The 21623-nt window shown below is 40.1% G+C and overlaps 1 protein-coding gene across 4 annotated transcripts in view; it reads left to right on the top strand.

Annotated features, from left to right (window-relative positions):
* Positions 1-21623, top strand: part of kat6b (K(lysine) acetyltransferase 6B) — a 240255-nt gene that overhangs the window by 205336 nt on the left and 13296 nt on the right. For all 4 annotated transcript variants that reach the window (XM_059946834.1, XM_059946835.1, XM_059946837.1 and 1 more), the window contains one exon: positions 6840-7100. In XM_059946834.1, coding sequence (XP_059802817.1) covers positions 6840-7100 — 261 coding nt within the window. The remainder of the gene's footprint in view (positions 1-6839; positions 7101-21623) is intronic.

Below are 21623 nucleotides of genomic sequence, written 5' to 3'. Positions count from 1 at the left end.
GGGTAACCCTAGGTAATTTCTAAGATAAGGTAATGTTCAGCACAGCTTTGTGGGCCAAAGGGCCTGTATTGTGCTGTGGGTTTTGTATGTTTTCTATGATAAGGAGAAAGATAAAAGAGAACGAAAAGTACGATGGAGTAGAGAGCAGGAGTGGTTGTGCCACAGGTGGTGATGCCAGATGAAAGTGTAAGGTTGAAGCTAGTGAATAATGAAAGGTGTCACTACATACGGTAGAATAGGAGAGGATAAGTAAAATTTGAAAACATCAGAAGAAGAAACGTCCAGAGGGATAGAGAGGGGAAAATTGCAGGAGAATGGAGAATGGGATTAGTTGGGAATTGAAGAGAGGGTAGAATGGGAAGGAAATCACAGAACTTGAAAGATTGTAGATCAGTGAATGTCAAAGAACATGAACAGGAAGGATGGGTAGACAAACCTTGTAGAGACTATTTGTTGGGGACAGGTCAGGTGAGTAGATTAACTGTGAAAACACCAGAGGGTGAAGTGATTTTGGGTGGTGAAGAAGGTAGATTATGATTATCAAACAAGGGATATTTTAGAATAACCTTTATGAAAGTTAGTTATCCCAAACCTCCCAGCAGTGGCATAGGTAGAGTCAGGCCCCCATTAGGTAATACTGAAACTGACAGCAAACCTCTAGGAGGGCCTACTATGTGGTGCAAGGCTACACCTTCTATCAGCCATGTAAGCAGAGTTCAGATTTATGTTGCGTCATCACAATGTGTATTGCATATTATTTGATGTCACTGCAAAAGCCCAATAGACAGAGATGCAGTCTGATGAATGCTCAGGCATTAGCATTTTAATTATCCGTTGCCTTGCTTTTGTTGGTGTGGATGGGTATCTGAGCCCTGTTGCTGTGATATTAAAAAAAAATCAACAGACTCTATTTCAAATCTAAGCCTATCAATACCAAAATCAGCATAGAATTTTTTATTTTTCTAAGTTTTGTTGAATTAATCTAAATCTAAAATTAAACTCCATAGCTGATTTTAATGGTAACTCCTCATTTCATAACACAGTTGATGTGTCAAAAAATTACCAAATGCTGCAAAATTAATGAAGTACTTTTGAATCCTCTGTCACAAACATGTGAGGTAAATGATGAGATAACTTGCAGTAGCACTTGTCAAGCAATATAAATGCATTTGTTTTGAGTGCTGCAAAAAGCTCACTAACATTAATAAAAAGGTAGACAAGAATGTTCAAAGTAAAAGTTATTATCAGATATATACGTGTCACTACATACAACCATGAGATTCTTTTTCTGCGGGCATACTTAGCAAATCTGTTGACCAATAACTAAGCTGAATCTATAAACGTAACACTGCAAATGCAGATATAAATAAATAGCAATAAATAATACACATAAAATAACTACATAAAAGAGTCCTTAAATGAGTGTCATTATCCCCTTTTGTTTAAGAGCCTGATGGTTGAGGGGTAGTAATTGTCCTTGAACTGCTGTTGTGAGTCCTGAGGCATCTCTACCTTCTACCAATGGCAGCAGTGAGAAAAATGCATAGCCTGGGTGCTGAGGATCTTTGATGGATGATGCTTTCTTACGGCAACATTTCATGTAGATGTGCTGAATGGTTGGGAGGGTTTTTACCCATGATGTAACTGGGCGGAATCCACCACCATTTTTTTAAATTAGTTTTTTTATACATTTTCTACATAACTACAGATAAAAAAAACCCCAGATCAAAATGAAGAACTTTGATACAGTGCAAAAATAAACATACAATAACAATATGATACAAAGAAAGATCATTGAGAAAGCACCCAAATTGAAGACATGTAAAATTAGTATCCTCCCCAAGCCCCGCAATACAAAAAAAAACTCCAGACCAACCACAACACAATATAGAGAATATAAATTAGGACAATCAATCCCCCAAAACTGTAAATACACTTAAAAACAGAAGATATTAATGCCTACTACCAAAAAAAAAGGAGCTGAAAGCAAGGGACCGAAAAAAAAAACCTTAGTTAAGAGGAAGGTTATGAAAGTACTCAATAAAAGGTCCCCAGACCTTATGGAACTTTAAATCCGAACTAAGAACTGAATAGAATTTTTTCAAGGTCTAAGCAGGCCATAATATCGTTAAGCCATTGAGCATGCGTGGGCGGGGCAACATCTCTCCATCTAAGGAGGATTAAACATCTAGCCAGGAGAGAGGCAAAAGATAATATTTGACACTTAGTCTAACTCAGACGTAAATCTGTCTCACCCCAGAAACCGAACAAAGCAATTAAAGGATTAGGTTCTAGGTGGTGATTCAGAATATACGATAACGTTATGAAGACATCTTTCCAAAATTTCTCCAAGCTAGGACAAAACCAGTACATATGAATGAGAGAGGCCTCGCCCCTTTTGCATTTATCACAAAGCGGACTAATGTTAGGGTAAAATCGAGATAATTTAGATTTAGACATATGGGCTCTATGAACAATCTTAAACTGTAAAAGGCAATGGCGAGCACAAAGAGAGGTTGAATTAATCGATTTGAGAATCGAGTCCCAAGTCTCATCAGATAAGGAGGTATTTAAATCCTGCTCCCATGCCATTTTAATTTTATCCACAGGGGCACGTTATAAGGCTGTTAATTTATCTCGAATAAATGATATTAAACGTTTACCTAGTGGATTAATGGAAAGAAATAAGTCCATAACATTTTTCTCAGACATTTCAGGGAAGTTAGGAATTAAAGGAATAATAAAGTGTCTAATTTGGAGATATCTAAAAAAATGAGCATTGGGCAGATTGAACTTAGCAGAGAGCTGTTGAAAAGAAGCGAAGCGATTATCAATAAAAAGATCTTCAAAATGTTTAATGCCCTTCCTATACCAATCATGGAATGCTGAGTCATACGTAGTAGGTAAAAAAAGGTGATTATGTAAGATAGGGCTAGAAACGGAAAAAGCATGGAAACCATAAAATATCCTAAACTGAGCCCATATATGCAAAGTGTGTCTAACAAGAGGATTAACTATTAATCTGGACAAACTACTAGGGAGTACAGAGTCAAGAAGTGCAGAGATAGATAATTCTTTAGTGGAGCTCAACTCCATTGCCACCCAATTAGGGCACTCGGGTTGGCCATGGAAAAAAGACCGAAAGGTAGCGCAACGTATATTGGCTGCCCAATAATATAAACGAAAGTTAGGTAAAGCCATGCCACCCTCTTTTTTAGGTTTTTGGAGATAGACTTTATTAATTCTAGAGCGCTTATTCTTCCACAGATATGACAAAATAATAGTCTAAGGAATCAAAAAAAGATTTAGGAATAAAAATTGGGATTGATTGAAATAAATATAAAAGTTTAGGGAGAACATACATTTTAACAACATTAATATGACCTACCAAAGACATAGTTAGAGGTGACCATTGTAACAGACTCTGTTTTATAGTATATGAAAGATTGGCAAAATTTTCATGAAAGAGATCTTTAAACTTCCTTGCGACTGTAATCCCAAGATAAGTAAATTGATTATGAACTACTTTAAAAGGGAGATCACGAAATGTTAATTCTTGTGCTTCTTTATTAATTGGGAAAAGTTCGCTCTTATGTAAATTAAGTTTATAGCCAGAGAACTGGCTGAACTGGTCAAGAAGTGAAAACATTGGAGGTAAGGATGTAGACGGATTTGAAAGAAAAAGTAATAAGTCATCAGCATAAAGAGAAACTTTATGCTCAACACCCCCTCTCTAAATCCCGGTCAATTCAGGACAATTTTGAAATGCTATCGCCAAAGGTTCTATAGCCAAATCAAAGAGAAAGGGACTTAAAGGGCATCCCTGACGGGTGCCACGTTTGAGGTTAAATAACTGTGATTTCTGAAAATTAGTTAAAACAGAGGCAGTGGGACACAAATACAGCAATTTGATCCAAGAGATAAAACTGACCGAAGTCAAATTTATCTAAAACTGCAAAAAATTAGTTCCACTCTATAGGATCAAATGCTTTCTCCGCATCGAGGGAAATAACACATTCAGGAATCCCAGCTGGAGGTGAATATAAAATGTTAAACAAACGCCGAATGTTAAAAAAAGGAAGATGGTTTTTAATAAAACCAGTTTGGTCATCAGAAATAATAGAGGGAATAACAGTTTCTAATCTATAAGCCAAAACTTTAGCCAAGATTTTAACATCAACATTAAGCAAAGAAATCGGCCTATACGAGGAACACTCTGTTGGGTCTTTACCCTTTTTTAATAAAAGAATAATAGATGCCTCATTAAAAGAGGGTGGCAATTTGCCGTAATTAAACGAGTCAGATAATACTGAGAATAACTGAGGAGAAAGAAGTGAAGAGAATGATTTATAAAATTCTACGGGGAACCCATCAGGTCCAGGAGATTTCCCTGAGGACGATGCAGAAATTGCAAAAGATATTTCTTCTGATGCTATAGGCGCATTAAGTTTGGCTTTAAAATCAGATGAAAGCGAAGGAATATTCAGATTATTTAAAAAATGATCAACAGAGATATTGTCATTCAAAGATTCAGAGGAATGAAGTCGAGAATAGAAATTTTTAAATGAGTCATTAATTTCTAAGTGATCCGATGTAAAGTCTCCATTCTCCTTCCGGATCTTTGTAATATGTTGTTTGGCTTTGGAACGCCTCAGCTGATTGGCTAGAAATTTACCAGATTTGTCACCATGAATGTAAAAGCGACTCTTACTTTCAAGAAGTTGGCGTTCGACAGGTTGAGTAGACAGAAGATTAAATTTAGTTTGGAGCTCAACACGCTTCTTGTATAGTTCAGGGTTCTTAGTTTGAGCATACAGTTGATCCAATTCTTTAATCAGATTAATGAGGTCTAATCGATCTGCACAGGACTTTCTATTAAGACTTGCTGTATAGGAGATTATTTGACCCCTCAAATAAGCTTTCATGGCATCCCAGACAATCTGGGATGACACTTCAGGTGATGTATTGGTGTTAAAATAAAAGGTTATCTGATCCTTAATAAATTTTAGAAAATCATCATCCAACAATAAAGTCGAATCAAACCGCCAGTATTTATTCCTCTGAGGGAGACCAGGAAAGTTTAAAGACAGAGTAATTGGGGCATGGTCAGAAATCAGTATACTCTGATAATTACAAGAATAGACAAATGGAATGAGTTGATTATCGAGTAAGAAGTAGTCAATTCTAGTAAAGGTATGGTGAACATGTGAAAAAAAAGAATAATCTCTCTCAGTAGGATGAAGGAAACACCATATATCAGAGATACCATAATTAGAGAGAAACAATTGAATAGCTAAGGCAGATTTAGTAGGTGGTCGAGTAACAGAGCACGAACGATCCAAATTAGCATCTAACCAACAATTGAAATCACCACCCAGTATAAGAGAGTATGAGTTTAAGTCTGGTAGTGAGGAAATAAAACGTTCAAGAAAATTAACATAATCAAAATTGGGGGCATACAGGTTTGCTAGTACAACTTTAGTATTATATAGTTTACCAGAAACAATAATAAAACGGCCATTTGTATCAGATATCTTATTATGGAGTTCAAAAGGAATCCACTACCATTTGTAGGATTTTCCACTCAAAAGCATTGGTGTTACCATAATAGGCTGTAATATAGCCAGTAAGCACACTTTCCATCACACATCTATAGAGGTTTGCCATGGTTTTTGATGACATGCTAAATCTCGGCAGATTCCTGATGAAATAGAGGTGCTGTTGTGCTTTCTTTGCAATTATATTTGTATGGTGGGTCTGGGATAGGTCCTCTGAGATAGTGTCACCCATGAATTTAAAGCTACTGACCCTCGCCACCTCTGATCCTCTAATGATTACTGGCTCGTGGACCTCTAGTTTCCCTCTCTTGAATTCTATATCAGTTCCTTGGGTCGTTTTGTCTTTGAGTGAGAGGTTGTTGTTCGTACACCGTTCAACCAAATTTTCAATCTCCTTCCTGTAAATTAATTCATCACTACATTTGATACAACCCACAACAGTGGTGTCATCAGCAAATTTATATATGATGTTGGAGCTGTACTAACCAGAGAGCCATAGGTGTAAAGTGAGTAGAGCAGGGGGCTAAGTACACATCAATGCCTTACTCCTGTGTTGATGGACATTGTGGAGGAGATGGTTTTGTCAATCAAACTGGGGTCTACAAGTGAGGAAATCCAGGATCCAATTGCACAAAGGGCTATTGAGACCCAGGTCTTGGAGTTTACTGATTAGTAATGAGGGGATGATGGTGTTAAATGCCGAGCTGTAATCAATAAAGAGCATCCTGATGTCTGCACTTTTGCTGTCCAGATGTTCGGGTGGTCTCCAGTGAAGCATCATGTCGGCCCCACACTAATGCTCAGTCTAGATTGCTTGTTCAGAGATTTGGACTGGGTATTCAATTCGTGCCTCCTTCGGTTCTGTGCCTCTACTTAACTGAACATCTAGCATACTGCTTTTGAATAATTAACTAATGCTGAGGAGCACCGCAGGATTGTCCCACCAACATCACATGATATTGTGAAAAGCCACTTTAATTTTGAACAAACATCAAAGTTAAAATGAAGAATAATTCCTTGCTACTTCAGAAAATACTTACAATCTCAAATGTTATTTGTAATGAGGCTACGTTCACTTGATAATGCCCGGTTCCAAATGTTCCATGAACAATTCTTGCTGCCCATTATATCTGTAGTGAACTAGCTGCTACTTTTATTCAGCTTGAAACAATTTTATTAAAAAGTAGATAATTGTATTTGACTCAACTGTTAATTTATAGCCTAATGATGGAGGTTAATAAATGCTGAATTGGTAGCATGTTTCTCTGCTTCTGACTTTAGGCTGAACTGCTGGAGCAAACCAACCACTGGGAGCAGGGCCATGAGCAGTGTCCTGAAATGCAGGCCGGTACACATGCAGTTAATAATGCACCATGTAAAAACAGCTTTGCACAATCTGTATGTCCACCTGACACCAGCGAATTGATAACAGAGTCTCCAAATGAAGTCAGTGAAGAGGAGGAAGAAGATGAGAATGACGAAACACAGCTCTGTTCATCACCAAACACAGCAAAATCACTCTTCAGAGGGCCAAAGAGGAAGGTACATTAAAATGAAGAAGCTTGTTTTCTTGTTAGTTAAATTTAAATAAACATCTTTTGTTCCCTCCAGAATGTTTAAGATTGAAAACTGATCAACCAAATAACTTTTCAGAGTACTAGTCAGTCGTTATCTGCTGTGCCAAGGGTCAGTAGGTTCCTAAATTAAATGTTTTGGGCAGACACTGTATAGCATGGTAACATAGTACTTAGCACAATGCTTTACACTACAGGCTACCCAGGTTCAATTCCTGTGGCAGCTTGTAAGGAGTTTGTATGTTCTCCCTGTGACCACATGGGTTTCCTCCAGGTGCTCCGGTTTCCTCCCACAGTCCATTGTAAATTGTTCCAAAGTTAAGCTAAAGTTAAATTGGGGGTTGTTGGGTGGCACAGCTCAAAGAGTCGGAAGGGCCTATTCTACGGTGTAATAAATAAAATGTGGGAGATTAAGTCAAACATATTTTATAAAAGGATTTTTTCATAACATTTCAAAAAGTAGCGTGCTCACTCTTCTAGTAATTTCTTGCTTGCATAAATCCTTCATGATTTACCAGTATACTAGTAGTATTCAGTGTAGTTATCTATATGTGGAACAGTTCGAGGTTTCTTGAGAATAACAAAAGAATAAACATATTGAAATAGCACTGAATAAACCTTTTTGATTTTGAACTAGCATCTAAGTTAAAATGAAGAATAATTTTGTGCTACTTCAGAAAATACTTACAATCTCGTACAGTCGGCCCTCCTTATCCGCGAGTTCCGCATGCGCGAATTCAACCAACTGCGAATGGAGAAAACCTGGAGGTGCTCTTCCAGCATTTGTTGTTCGAGCATGTACAGACTTTTTTTCTTGACATTATTCCCTAAATAATGCAGTATAACAACTATATTACATAGCATTTACATTGTATTCGGTATTACAAGTAATCTAGAGATGATTTAAAGTTTACGGGAGGATGCGCGTAGGTTATCGTGGACTGGGATAAAAAAAAATCGTAAGTTCTTTTACTAAGTCGGAACAGGTACATTCTGTATTATTTAGTGTCAGTCAAATGTTTGTCTTAGTATATAGTATATATTTTACTTTTCTATGGATATAAAACACTTAAGAATGTATGTTTCAGCGCCGGGTTCGATCCAGTGACAGATCGCCCCCGAGCACGCTCTCCATCCGTGTCTGGTTGATGTGGAGGATCAAAAACCCAAAACCCAGTAATTAAACTACTGCATTGCTTAGCAATAATTGTAGATTTCATCAGAGCAGGGCCTTTCTCACTTTATCCTTTAAAATTGTTCTGATCGTTGACCGACTGTAGCCCAGCGCTTTTTAATAACCGATGGCGTTTCACCTCTTTCCGATCACTTTATTATTTCCACTTTATTTTCAATCATGATTCTGATTATTTTCGTGAACAGAAACACTGTGGATTCAGAGTCCGGCCGCCAGGTCCTAATGTCCACCGCACTGAGACAGGTTAAATAAGGTCTGGGGTTTCGCTGGGTCCTAAGGTCCACCACATTGAGACAGGTTGAATAAGGAACTTGAGCATCTGCATTTTTTGGCAACCGCGAGAGGTCTCAGAAACAATCCCTCACTAATAAGGAGGGCGGACTGTTTTTTTTTATTAAGGCTGTATTGCATGTGGTTTAAAATAAAGATCTTAAAAGTGCTGGGGGAATTAAAGTTGAGGAGTTGGTGCAGGAGGGAGGGCTTCATGTTTCTGGACAGTTGGACCTTGTTCCAGGGAAGGTGGGACCTGTTCCGACGGGACAGGTTGCACCTGAACTGGAGGGAACTAATATCCTTGTGGGAAGGTTTGCTTGTGCTGCTCCAGGTGGGGGGGGGGGGGCGGGTTTAAACTAGATTTGCAGGGGGAGTGGAACCAGAGTGTTAGAGCAGATGGTGGGGTGGAGGAGGATAAAGGTCTTGCAAGAACTGCAAGTATAGTGCATGGAGTAAAGCCAGATCTAACATATAAAGAGGCTTTGAGGAAAGAGAAGCAGAATAAAGGGTGTAAAGGTTGTAAGGTAGAAGGGCTAAAGTGTGTGTACTTCAATGCAAGAAGCATCAGGAACAGAGGTGATGAACTGAAGTTGGATACATATTTGGAATTATGATGTAGTGGCCATTACAGAGATTTGGCTGGCACCAGGCCAGGAATGGATTCTCAATATTCCTGGATTTCAGTGCTTTAAAAGGGATGGGGGGGGGAGGGGAAGAGGGGTGGCATTACTGGTCAGGGATACTATTACAGCTGCAGAAAGGGTGGGTAATGTAGCAGGATCCTCTTTTGAGTCAGTATGGATGGAAGTCAAGAACAAGAACGTAGAATAGTACAGCACATTGCAGGCCCTTCGGCCCACAATGTTGTGCTGACCCACAAACCCTGCCTCACATATAACCCCCCACCTTAAATTCCTCCATATACTTGTCTAGTAGTCTCTTAAACTTCACTAGTGCGTCTACCTCCACCACTGACTCAGGCAGTGCATTCTATGCACCAACCACACTCAAAGGAGCCGTTACTCTATTGGGAGCATACTATAGGCCCTCTGGTAGCAGCAGCGATACCGAGGAGCAGATTGGGAGGACGATTTTGGAAATGTGTGAAAATTACAGGATTGTTATCATGGGTGACTTTAACTTCCCTCATATTGATTGGCACCTGATTAGTTCCAAAGGTTTAGATGGGGCAGAGTTTGTTAAGTGTGTCCAGGACGGATTCCAATCACAGTATGTTGATGGGACGACTAGGGGGAATGCCATTCTAGATCTAGTATTAGGTAACGAACCGGGTCAGGTCACAGATCTCTCAGTGGGTGAGCATCTGGGGGACAGTGGCCACCGCTCCCTGACCTTTAGCATTATCATGGAAAAGGATGGAATCAGCAAGGACAAGAACATTTTAAATTGGGGAAGGGCAAATTATGAGGCTATAAGGCTAGAACTTGCAGGTGTGAATTGGGATTATGTTTTTTGAGGGAAATGTACTATGGACATGTGGTCGATGTTTAGGGATTTCTTGCAGGATGTTAGGGATAAATTTGTCCCAGTGAGGAAGATAAAGAATGGTAGGGTGAAGGAACCATGGGTGACAAGTGAGGTGGAAAATCTAATCAGGTGGAAGAAGGCAGCATACATGAGGTTTAGGAAGCAAGGATCAGATGGGGCTATTGAGGAATATAGAGTAGCAAGAAAGGAGCTTAAGAAGTGGCTGAGGAGAGCAAGAAGGGGACATGAGAAGGCCTTGGCGAGTAGGGTAAAGGAAAACTCCTAGGCATTTTTCAATTATGTGAAGAATAAAAGGATGACAGGAGTGAAGGTAGGACCGATTAGAGATAAAAGTGGGAAGATGTGCCAGGAGGCTGTTTGTGGAAGTGAGTGAGTTCCTCAATGAATACTTCTCTTCAGTATTCACCACTGAGAGGGAACATGATGACAGTGCGGACAATATGAGTGAGGTTGAAGTTCTGGAGCCTGTTGATATTAAGGGAGAGGAGGTGTTGGGGTAGTTAAAATACATTAGGACGGATAAGTCTCCGAGGCCTGGTGGAATATCACCCATGCTGTTCCATGAGGCGAGGCAAGAGATTGCTGAGCCTCTGGCTAGGATCGTTATGTCCTCGTTGTCCACGGGAATGGTACTGGAGGATTGGAGGGAGATGAATGTTGTCCCTTTGTTCGAAAAAGGTAGTAGAGATAGTCAGGGGTAATTACAGACCAGTGAGCATTACATCTGTGGTGGGAAAGCTGTTGGAAAAGATTCTTGGAGATAGGATCTGTGGGCATTTAGAGAATCATTATCTGATCAGGGACAGTCAGCATGGCTTTGTGAAGGGCAGATCATGTCTAACAAGCCTGTTAGAGTTCTTTGAGGAGGTGACCAGGCATATAAATGAGGGTAGTGCAGTGGATTTAATCTACGTGGATTTTAGTAAGGCATTTGAAAAGGTTTCACACGGTAGACTTATTTCAGAAAGTCAGAAGGCATGGAGCCAGGGAAGTTTGGCCAGATGGATTCAGAATTTTCCTGTCTGCAGGAAGCACCGGGTCATGGTGAAGGGAGTACATTTGGATTGGTGAGTTGTGACTAGTGGTGTCCCACAAGGATTGGTTCTGGGACCCCTACTTTTCATGATTTTTATTAATGACCTGGATTTGGGGGTAGAAGGGTGGGTTGGCAAGTTTGCAGATGACAGAAAGGTAGGTGGTGTTGTAGGTAGTGTAGAGGATAGTCGAGGATGGCAGAGAGACATTGATAGGATGCAGAAGTGAGCTGAGAAGTGGCAGGTGGAGTTCAACTCGGGAGAAATGTGAGGTGGTACACTTTGGAAGGACAAACTCCAAGGCAGAGTATAAAGTAAATGGCAGGATACTTGGTAGAGTGGAGGAGCAGAGGGACCTGGGGGTACGTGTCCACAGATCCCTGAAAGTTGTCTCACAGGTAGATTGGGTAGTTATGAAAGCTTATGGGGTGTTAGCTTTCATACGTTGAGAGATAGAATTTAAGAGTCGCGAGGTAATGATACAGCTCTATAAAACTCTGGTTAGGCCACACTTGGAGTACTGTGTCCAGTTCTGGTCGCCTCATTATAAGAAGGATGTGGAAGCATTGGAAAGGGTACAGAAGGAGATTTACCAGGATGCTGCCTAGTTTAGAGAGTAAGCATTATGATCAGAGATTAAGGGTGCTAGGGCTTTATTCTTTGGAGAGAAGGAAGATGAGAGGAGACATGATACACATAGACTGGAAAGCCCATACTGTAAAAGGTATGGATGGTTTGGAGTTTGTAAAATGTGTGCAGGATAGTTTTTTGATTTGGTACTAAAGATACCAACTAGAGAAGGGGCAGTGTTGGATCTTCTGTCAGGGAATGAAATAGGTCAGGTGATGGAGGTATGTCTTGGGGAGCATTTTGGGTCCAGTGATCACAATGCCATTAGTTTCAATATAATTATGGAGAAGGATAGGACTGGACCCAGGGTTGAGATTTTTGATTGCAGAAAGGCTAACTTTGAGGAGATACGAAAGGATTTAGAAGGAGTGGATTGGGACAATTTGTTTTATGGGAAGGATGTAATAGAGAAATGGAGGTCATTTAAAGGTGAAATTTTGAGGGTACAGAATCTTTATGTTCCTGTTAGGTTGAAAGGAAAGGTTAAAAGTTTGAGAGAGCCATGGTTTTCAAGGGATATTGGAAACTTGATTCGGAAAAAGACAGATAGCTACAATAAATATAGGCAGCATGGAGTAAATGAGGTGCTCGAGGAATATAAAGAATGTAAGAAGAATCTTAAGAAAGAAATTAGAAAAGCTAAAAGATGATATGAGGTTGCTTTGGCAAGTAAGGTGAAAATAAATCCAAAGGGTTTCTACAGTTACATTAAAAGCAAAAGGATAGTGAGGGATAAAATTGGTCCCTTAGAGAATCAGAGTGGACAGCTACATGTGGAGCCGAAAGAGATGGGGGAGATTTTGAACAATTTATTTTCTTCGGTATTCACTAAGGAGAAGGATATTGAATTGTGTGTAAGGGAAACAAGTAGGGAAGTTATGGAAATTATGACGATTAAAGAGGAGGAAGTACTGGTGCTTTTAAGGAATGCAAAGGTGGATAAATTTCCGGGTCCTGACAGGATATTGCCTAGGACCTTGAGGGAGGTTAGTGTAGAAATAGCAGGAGCTCTGACAGAAATATTTCAGATGTCATTAGAAACGGAGATGGTGCCGGAGAATTGGCGTATTGCTCATGTGGATCCATTATTTGGAAAGGGTTTTAAGAGTAAACCTAGCAATTATAGACCTGTCAGTTTGACGTCAGTGGTGGGTAAGTTAATGGAAAGTATTCTTAGAGATGGTATATATAATTATCTGGATAGACAGGGTCTAATTAGGAACAGTCAACGTGGATTTGTGTGTGGAAGGTCACATTTGACAAACCTTATTGAATTTTTTGAAGAGGTTACGAGGAAAGTTGACGAGGGTAATGCAGTGGATGTTGTCTATATGGACTTCAGTAAGGCCTTTGACAAGGTTCCACATGGAAGATTAATTAGGAAGGTTCAATCATTAGGTATTAATATTGAAGTAGTAAAATGGATTCAACAGTGGCTGGGTGGGAGATACCAGAGAGTAGTGGTGGATAACTGTTTGTCAGGTTGGAGGCCGGTGACTAGTGGTGTGCCTCAGGGATCTGTACTGGGTCCAATGTTGTTTGTCATATACATTAATGATCTGGATGATGGGGTGGTAAATTGGATTAATAAGTATGCAGATGATACTAAGGTAGGTGGCGTTGTGGATAATGAAGTAGGTTTTCAAAGTTTGCAGAAAGATTTAGGCCAGGTAGAAAAATGGGCTGAACGATGGCAGATGGAGTTTAATGCTGATAAGTGTGAGGTGCCACATTTTGGTAGGAATAATCCAAATAGGACATACGTGGCAAATGGTAGGTCATTGAAGAATGCAGTCGAACAGAGAGACCTAGGAATAATGGTGCATGGTTCCCTGAAGGTGGAATCTCATGTGGATAGGATGGTGAAGAAAGCTTTTGGTATGTTGGCCTTTATAAATCAGAGCATTGAGTATAGGAGTTGGGATGTAATGTTGAAATTGTACAAGGCATTGGTAAGGCCGAATTTGGAGTATTGTGTACAGTTCTGGTCACTGAATTATAGGAAAGATGTCAACAAAATAGAGAGAGTACAGAGAAGATTTACTAGAATATTACCTAGGTTTCAGCACCTAAGTTACAGGGAAAGGTTGAACATGTTAGGTCTTTATTCTTTGGAGCGTAGAAGGTTGAGGGGGGACTTGATAGAGGTATTTAAAATTATGAGGGGGATAGATCGAGTTGACATGGACAGGCTTTTTCCATTGAGAGTAGGGTAGATTCAAACAAGAGGACATGAGTTGAGAGTTAGGGGGCAAAAGTTTAAGGGTAACACGAGAGGGAATTTCTTCACTGAGAGAGTGGTAGCTGTGTGGAACGAGCTTCCAGTAGAAGTAGTAGAGGCAGTTTCGGTATTGTCATTTAAAGTAAAATTGGATAAGTATATGGACAGGAAAGGAATGGAGGGTTATGGGCTGAGTGTGGGTCAGTGGGACTAGATGAGAGTAAGCATTCGGCACGGACTAGAAGGGTCGAGGTGGCCTGTTTCCTTGCTGTAATTGTTATATGGTTATATGATAGAGGCCTACAAGATATTAAGAGGAATAGATAGAGTGGACAGCCAGCGCCTCTTCCCCAGGGCACCACTGCTCAATACAAGAGGACATGGCTTTAAGGTAAGGGGTGGGAAGTTCAAGGGGAATATTAGAGGAAGGTTTTTTATTCAGAGAGTGGTTGTTGCATGGAATGCACTGTCTGAGTCAGTGGTGAAGGCAGATACAGTAGTGAAATTTAAGAGACTACTGGACAGGTATATAGAGTAATTTAAGGTGGGGGGGGGATATAAGGGAGGCAGGGTTTAAGGGTCGGCACAACATTGTAGGCCGAAGGGTCTGTACTGTGCTGTAGTATTCTATGTTCATCTCAGGGCATTGAAGTGCTAATGTTAACTAAAGAGTGACAAATTGTGTATCATTAGTACTGAATAATCACAGAAAGCTATTCATCCTAAAATACTTTATCAGATTTTTATTTGAATGTTTTCTGAATCCATTATTTCAATAAACTATAAGTCATTAGGATATTATTTTCTCTGAACATTGCAAGAATAATGACATAATGCTTTTTATCCTCTGAATGTCGATGCAATGCTGCCCTCTGGTGTATTATACACAAGTAGGCAAGTCAGCCATTGAGCTAGCCTCACAATTCAGTATAATCATATTAGCCAACCACAATTCATATTCTGTATTATTTCCCACTACCCTCAATTCCTTGCTCTTTCAAATATATATAAATGTTTTAAATGCTGATGCTTCATACAGTTAGCCCCCTACCCTACTGCTTGTATACTCATGACTGTATGGCCAGATTCTGCTCTAACTTGATCTACAAGTTTACAGATGATACCATCATAGTGGGTTGCATTTCAAATAGCAGTGAGTCAGAGTACAGGAAGGAGACAGAGAACTTAGTGACATGTTGTCATGACATAAACAAATCAAAACAGCTTGTCCTTGACTTCATGCTGCTGTTTATGTCAACAGTGTTGAGGTTGAGAGTTCCAAATTTCTAGGTGTGAACATCACATGGATGTCATGATCAAGGAAGCTCACCAACCCCTCTTCCTCCTTAGGAGGCAAAAGAAATTTTGGCATGACTCCATCACTCTTACCAATTTTTTATCGATGAACTATACAAAGCGTACTGTTTGGTTGCATAATGGCTTGTTATGCCTGTGACCACAAGAAACTGCAGAGACGTGGTCATACCTCAGCACATCAGAGGAACTAGCCTCCCCTCTTTGTATTCTATCTATACTACTCACTGCCTCAGCACAGCAATCAACATCAAAGATCCCATCCACAAAAGACATTTTCTCTTCTCCCATCTCCCCAAAAGCCTAAAAGCATCTATAACCATATGAAAACCTTACAACAATTACAGCACGGAAACAGGCCATTTCGGCCCTTCTAGTCCATGCTGAATACTTACTCTCGCCTAGTCCCACTGACCTGCATTCAGCCCATAACCCTCCATTCCTTTCCTGTCCATATACCTATTCAACTTTACTTTAAATGACAATATTGAATCTGCCTGTACCACTTCTACTGGAAGCTCGTTCCACACAGCCAGCACTCTCTGAGCAAAGAAATTCCCCCTCATGTTACTCCTGAACATTTGCCCCCTAACTCTCAACTCATCCTCTTCTTTGAATCTCCCCTAATCTCAATGGAAAAAGCCTATTCACGTCAACTCTATCTATCCCCCTCATAATTTTAAATGCCTCTATCAGGTTCACCCTCAACCTTCTACACTCCAAAGAATAAAGACTTAACTTGTTCAACCTTTCCCTGTAACTTAGGTGCTGAAACCCAGGTAACATTCTAGTAAATCTTCTCTGTACTCTCTCTATTTTGTTGACATCTTTTCTATAATTCAGTGACCAGAACTGTACACAATACTCCAAATTCAGCCTTACCAAAGCCTTGTACATCCCAACTCCTGTACTTAATGCTCTGATTAATAAAGGCCAGCATACCAAAAGCTTTCTCCACCACCCTATCCACATGAGATTCCACCTTCAGGGAACTATGCACCATTATTCCTAGATCACTCTGTTCTACTGCATTCTTCAGTGCTCTACCATTTACCATGTATGTCCTATTTTGATTATTCCTACCAAAATGTGACACCTCACACTTATCAGCATTAAACTTCATCCGCCATCTTTCAGCCCTCTCTTCTAACTGGCCTAAATCTCTCTGCAAACTTTGAAAACCTACTTCATTATCCACAATCCACCTACCTTAGTATCATCTGCATACTTATTAATCCAATTTACCACCCCATCATCCAGATCATTAATGTATATGACAAACAACATTGGACCCAGTACAGATCCCTGAGGCACACCACTAGTCACCGGCCTCCAACCTGACAAACAGTTATCCACCACTACTCTCTGGCATCTCCCATCTAGCCACTGTTGAATCAATTTTACTACTTGAATATTAATACCTAACGATTGAACCTTCCTAACTAACCTTCCATGCGGAACCTTGTCAAAGGCCTTACTGAAGTCCATATAGACAACATCCACTGCTTTACCCTCGTCAACTTTCCTCGTAACCTCTTCAGAAAATTCAGTAAGATTTGTCAAACATGACCTTCCACGCACAAATCCGTGTTGACTGTTCCTAATCAGACCCTGTCTATCCAGATAATTATATATACCATCTCTAAGAATACTTTCCATTAATTTACCCACCACTGACGTTAAACTGACAGGTCTATAATTGCTAGGCTTACTCTTAGAACCCTTTTTAAATAATGGAACCACATGAGCAATACACCAGTCCTCCAGCACCATCCCCATTTCTAATGACATTGAAATATTCCTCAGAGCCCCTGCTATTTCTACATTAACTTCCCTCAAGGTCCTAGGCAATATCCTGTCAGGACCCAGAAATTTATCCACTTTTATATTCCTTAAAAGCGCCAGTACTTCCTCCTCTTTAATTGTCTTAGTTTCCATAACTTCCCTACTTGTTTCTCTTACCTTACACAATTCAATATCCTTCTCCTTAGTGAATACCAAAGAAAAGAAATTGTTCAAAATCTCCCCCATCTCTTTCAGCTCCACACATAGCTGTCTTAGAAACATAGAAAATAGGTGCAGGAGTAGGCCATTCGGCCCTTCGAGCATGCACCGCCATTCAGTATGATCATGGCCGATCATCCAACTCAGAACCCTGTACCTGCTTTCTCTCCGTACCCCTGATCCCTTTAGCCACAAGGACCACATCTAATTCCCTCTTAAATATAGCCAATAAACTGGCCTCAACTGTTTTCTATGGCAGAGAATTCCACAGATTCACCACTCTCTGTGTGAAGAACTTTCTCCTCATCTTGGTCCTAAAAGGCTTCCCCTTTATCCTTAAACTGTGACCCCTCATTCTGGACTTCCCCAACATCAGGAACAATCTTCCTGCATCTAGCCTATCCAATCCCTTTAGAATTTTATACGTTTCAATAAGATCCCCCTCAATCTTCTAAATTTCAGCGAATATAAGCCCAGTCGATCCAGTCTATCTTCATATGAAAGTCCTGCCATCCCAAGAATCAATCTGGTGAACCTTCTTTGTACTCCCTCTAAGGCAAGAATGTCTTTCCTCAGATTAGGGGACCAAAACTGCACACCATACTCCAGGTGTGGTCTCACCAAGGCCTTGTACAACTGCAGTAGAACCTCCCTTCTTCTATACTCGAATCCTCTTGCTATGAATGCCAATATACCATTAACCTTTTTCACCACCTGCTGTACCTGCATGCCCACTTTCAATGACTGGTGTACAATGACACCCAGGTCTCGTTGCACCTCCCCTTTTCCTAATCAGCCACCGTTCAGATAATAATCTGTTTTCCTGTTCTTGCCACCAAAGTGGATAACCTCACATTTATCCACATTAAATTGTATCTGCCATGAATTTGCCCACTCACCTAACCTATCCAAGTCACCCTGCATCCTTTTAGCATCCTCCTCATAGCTAACACTGCCGCCCAGCTTAGTGTCATCCGCAAACTTGGAGATGCTGCATTTAATTCCCTCATCTAAATCATTAATATAAATTGTAAACAACTGGGATCCCAGCACTGAGCCTTGCGGTACCCCACTAGTCACTGCCTGCCATTCTAAAAAATGTCCCATTTATTCCCACTCTTTGCTTCTTGTCTGCCAACCAATTCTCTATCCACATCAATACCATACCCCCAATACCGTGTGCTTAAGTTTGCAGACTAATCTCCTGTGTGGGACCTTGTCAAAAGCCTTTTGAAAATCCAAATATACCACATCAACTAGTTCTTCCCTATCCACTCTACTAGTTACATCCTCAAAAAATTCTATAAGATTCGTCAGACATGATTTTCCTTTCACTAATCCATGCTGACTTTGTCCGATGATTTCACCGCTTTCCAAATGTGCTGTTATCACATCTTTGATAACTGACTCTAGCATTTTCCCCACCACCCTGTCCACTCTGATTCTGTAAGGGACCAATTTTATCCCTCACTATCCTTTTGCTATTAATATAACCGTAGAAACCCTGTGGATTTATTTTCACCTTACTTGCCAAAACAACCTCGTATCTTGTTATAGCTTTTCTAATTTCTTTCTTAAGTTTCTTCTTACATTCTTTGTATTCCTTGAGCACCTCATTTACTCTATGCTGCGTATATTTATTGTAGATATCACTCTTTTTCCTAACAATGTTTCCAATATCCCTTGAAAACCTCTCTCAAACATTTAACCTTTCTTTTCAACCTAACAGGTACATAAAGATTCTGTACCCTCAAAATTTCACCTTTAAATGTCCTCCATTTCTCTATTACATCCTTCCCATAAAACAAGTTGTCCCAATCCACTCTTTCTAAATCCTTTCGCATCTACTCAAAGTTAACCTTTCTCCAATCAAAAATCTCAACCCTGGGTCCACTCCTATCCTTCTCCATAATTATATTGAAACTAATGGCATTGTGGTCACTGGACCAGAAGTGCTCCCCAAGACATACCTCCATCACCTGACCTATCTCATTCTCTAACAGAAGATCCTAACCCTTCTCTAGTTGGTATCTCTATGAATTGCTGCAAAAAGCTATCCTGCACACATTTTACAAACTCCAAACCATCCATCACTTTTACAGTATGGGCTTCCCAGTCTCTGTGTGGAAAATTAAAATCTCCCACAATCACAACCCTGTGCTTACTACAAATATCTGCTATCTCCTTGCAAACTTGCTCCTCCAATTCTCACTCCCCATTAGGTGGTCTATAATACACCCCTAAAAGTGTTACTACACCTTTCTCATTCCTCAATTCCACCCAAATAGCCTCCCTAGACGAGCCCTCTATTCTATCCTGCCAGAGCACTGCTGTAATATTTTCTCTGACAAGCAACGCAACACCTCTCCCTCTTGTCCCTCCAATTCTATCACACCTGAAGCAACGAAATCCAGGAATATTTGGTTGCAAATCACACCTCTCCTGCAACCATGTTTCACTAATAGCTGCAACATCATATCAATCCATGCTCTAAGCTCATCCACCTTTCTTACAGTGCTCCTAGCATTAAAATAAATGCATTTAAGAATTTCTCCACCTCTTCCTCTCTGTTTATCTCTAATGGTACAAACAACTTTACTGTCTTTTCCTTCCTTCTCCCATACATCTGTTCCTACTCTCTGGTTCCCCTCCCCCCTCATATCTAGTTTAAATCAACTGGAGTCTCTCTAGCAAACCTACCTGCAAGAATATTTGTCTCCCTGCAGTTCAGATGTAAACCGTCCCACTGGAACAGGTCCCACTTTCCCTGGAAAACTGCCCAATTATCTATAAATCTGAAGCCCTCCCTCCTGTACTATGTCTTCAGCCACATGTTGATCTGCACTATCTTACTATTTCTAAACCCACCTGCATGTGGCACTGTTAGCAATCCTGAGATTGCTATCCTGGAGGTCCTGTCCTTTAACTTGGCACCTAGCTCCCTAAACTCACCTTTCAGGACCTCCTCACTCTTCCTACCCACGTCATTGGTCCCTACATGGACCGCAACATCCGGCTGCTCACCCTCCCTCTTGAGAATACTGAGAACTCAATCCGAGGTATCACTGACCCTGGCACCAGGGAGGCAACTGACCATCTGGGATTCTCAATCTCTTCCACAGAACCTCCTATCTGTCCCCCTAACTATCGAATCCCCTATCACTACTGCTCTCCTCTTTTCCTTCCTTCTCTTCTGAGCTTGATCTACCACCAGGCTCAAGGACGACTTCTGCCCTTATGTTATCAGATTCTTGAACAGACCTCCTATATTATGTGATTGGCTCTTGGCATCACAATCTATCTCATTATGATCTTTTGGCACTTTATCTTTTACCTGCATTAAACTTTTTTGGTAACTTTTACACTTAATTCTGCATTGCTATCATTTTACCTTATTCTACCTCAAGATGATGTAGAACATAGAAAACCTACAGCACAATACAGGCCCTTCGGCCCACATTGCTGTGCTAAACATGTACTTACTTTAGAAGTGACCCATAGCCCTCTATTCTTCTAAGCTCCATGTACCCTTTTGTATCCACAATATATATGATTTGATCTTTATAAGCAGTATGCAAGACAGACTTTTTACTGCACCTTGGTATATGTTTTCAATACTATTCTTTATTAGGTAAGGGAACAAAACTGTGACCTCACCAACACTGCGTACATCTGCAACAAAACCTCCCTGTTCTTAAACTGCAATGTCTTCACCATAAAGGATATGTGCTCTTTGCCTTCTCAATTACCTGTTTGAGCTGCCTGCTAACTTTATGTGAATCATGTGCTAGAATGCCTAGATCCCTGAACTTCTGAGTTACATGTGATTATCTCAGAGCCTATAGTTCCTCTACAAAAAAGTCATTTTTTTTCTCTAATGACAAAATGACAAGATTTGTTTTAGAAAGTTTCACTATTTCATGATTTAGTTTATGGACTTCAGGTATACATAATTTTAATATTTTCACATGTGCCTTATCATTCCCTCATCTGCCAATGACATTATTTTAAAGAACTTTATAGTACCTTGCCCAGAGAAACTGTTCTCAGTTTTAAATTTCAATTATTTGTGTGTTTGTAACTTTTTGGGAGATCTCCCAATGTTTTCCATAAGTGGACACAAACAAAATTTTAATTGTAATTTGCCCTTTTAACATCTTGGAATAATTTTAGTGAATTTGTGTTATTCTTTTAGAGTTCAGTACATAAATTGTACGTATCAGTCAGAGTGTTCACCCCAGGGCTCTACAAATAAAACATAATGTTATTCTTTCTATAGTTCAATACTGTTGCCATGAAAGCCAAAATTTC

This window comes from Hypanus sabinus, chromosome 21 (assembly GCF_030144855.1).
Source record: "Hypanus sabinus isolate sHypSab1 chromosome 21, sHypSab1.hap1, whole genome shotgun sequence".
Taxonomy (NCBI): domain Eukaryota; kingdom Metazoa; phylum Chordata; class Chondrichthyes; order Myliobatiformes; family Dasyatidae; genus Hypanus; species Hypanus sabinus.
The sequence above is the reverse complement of the archived record's forward strand: the minus strand, read 5'-3'. Positions and strand labels throughout refer to the sequence as shown.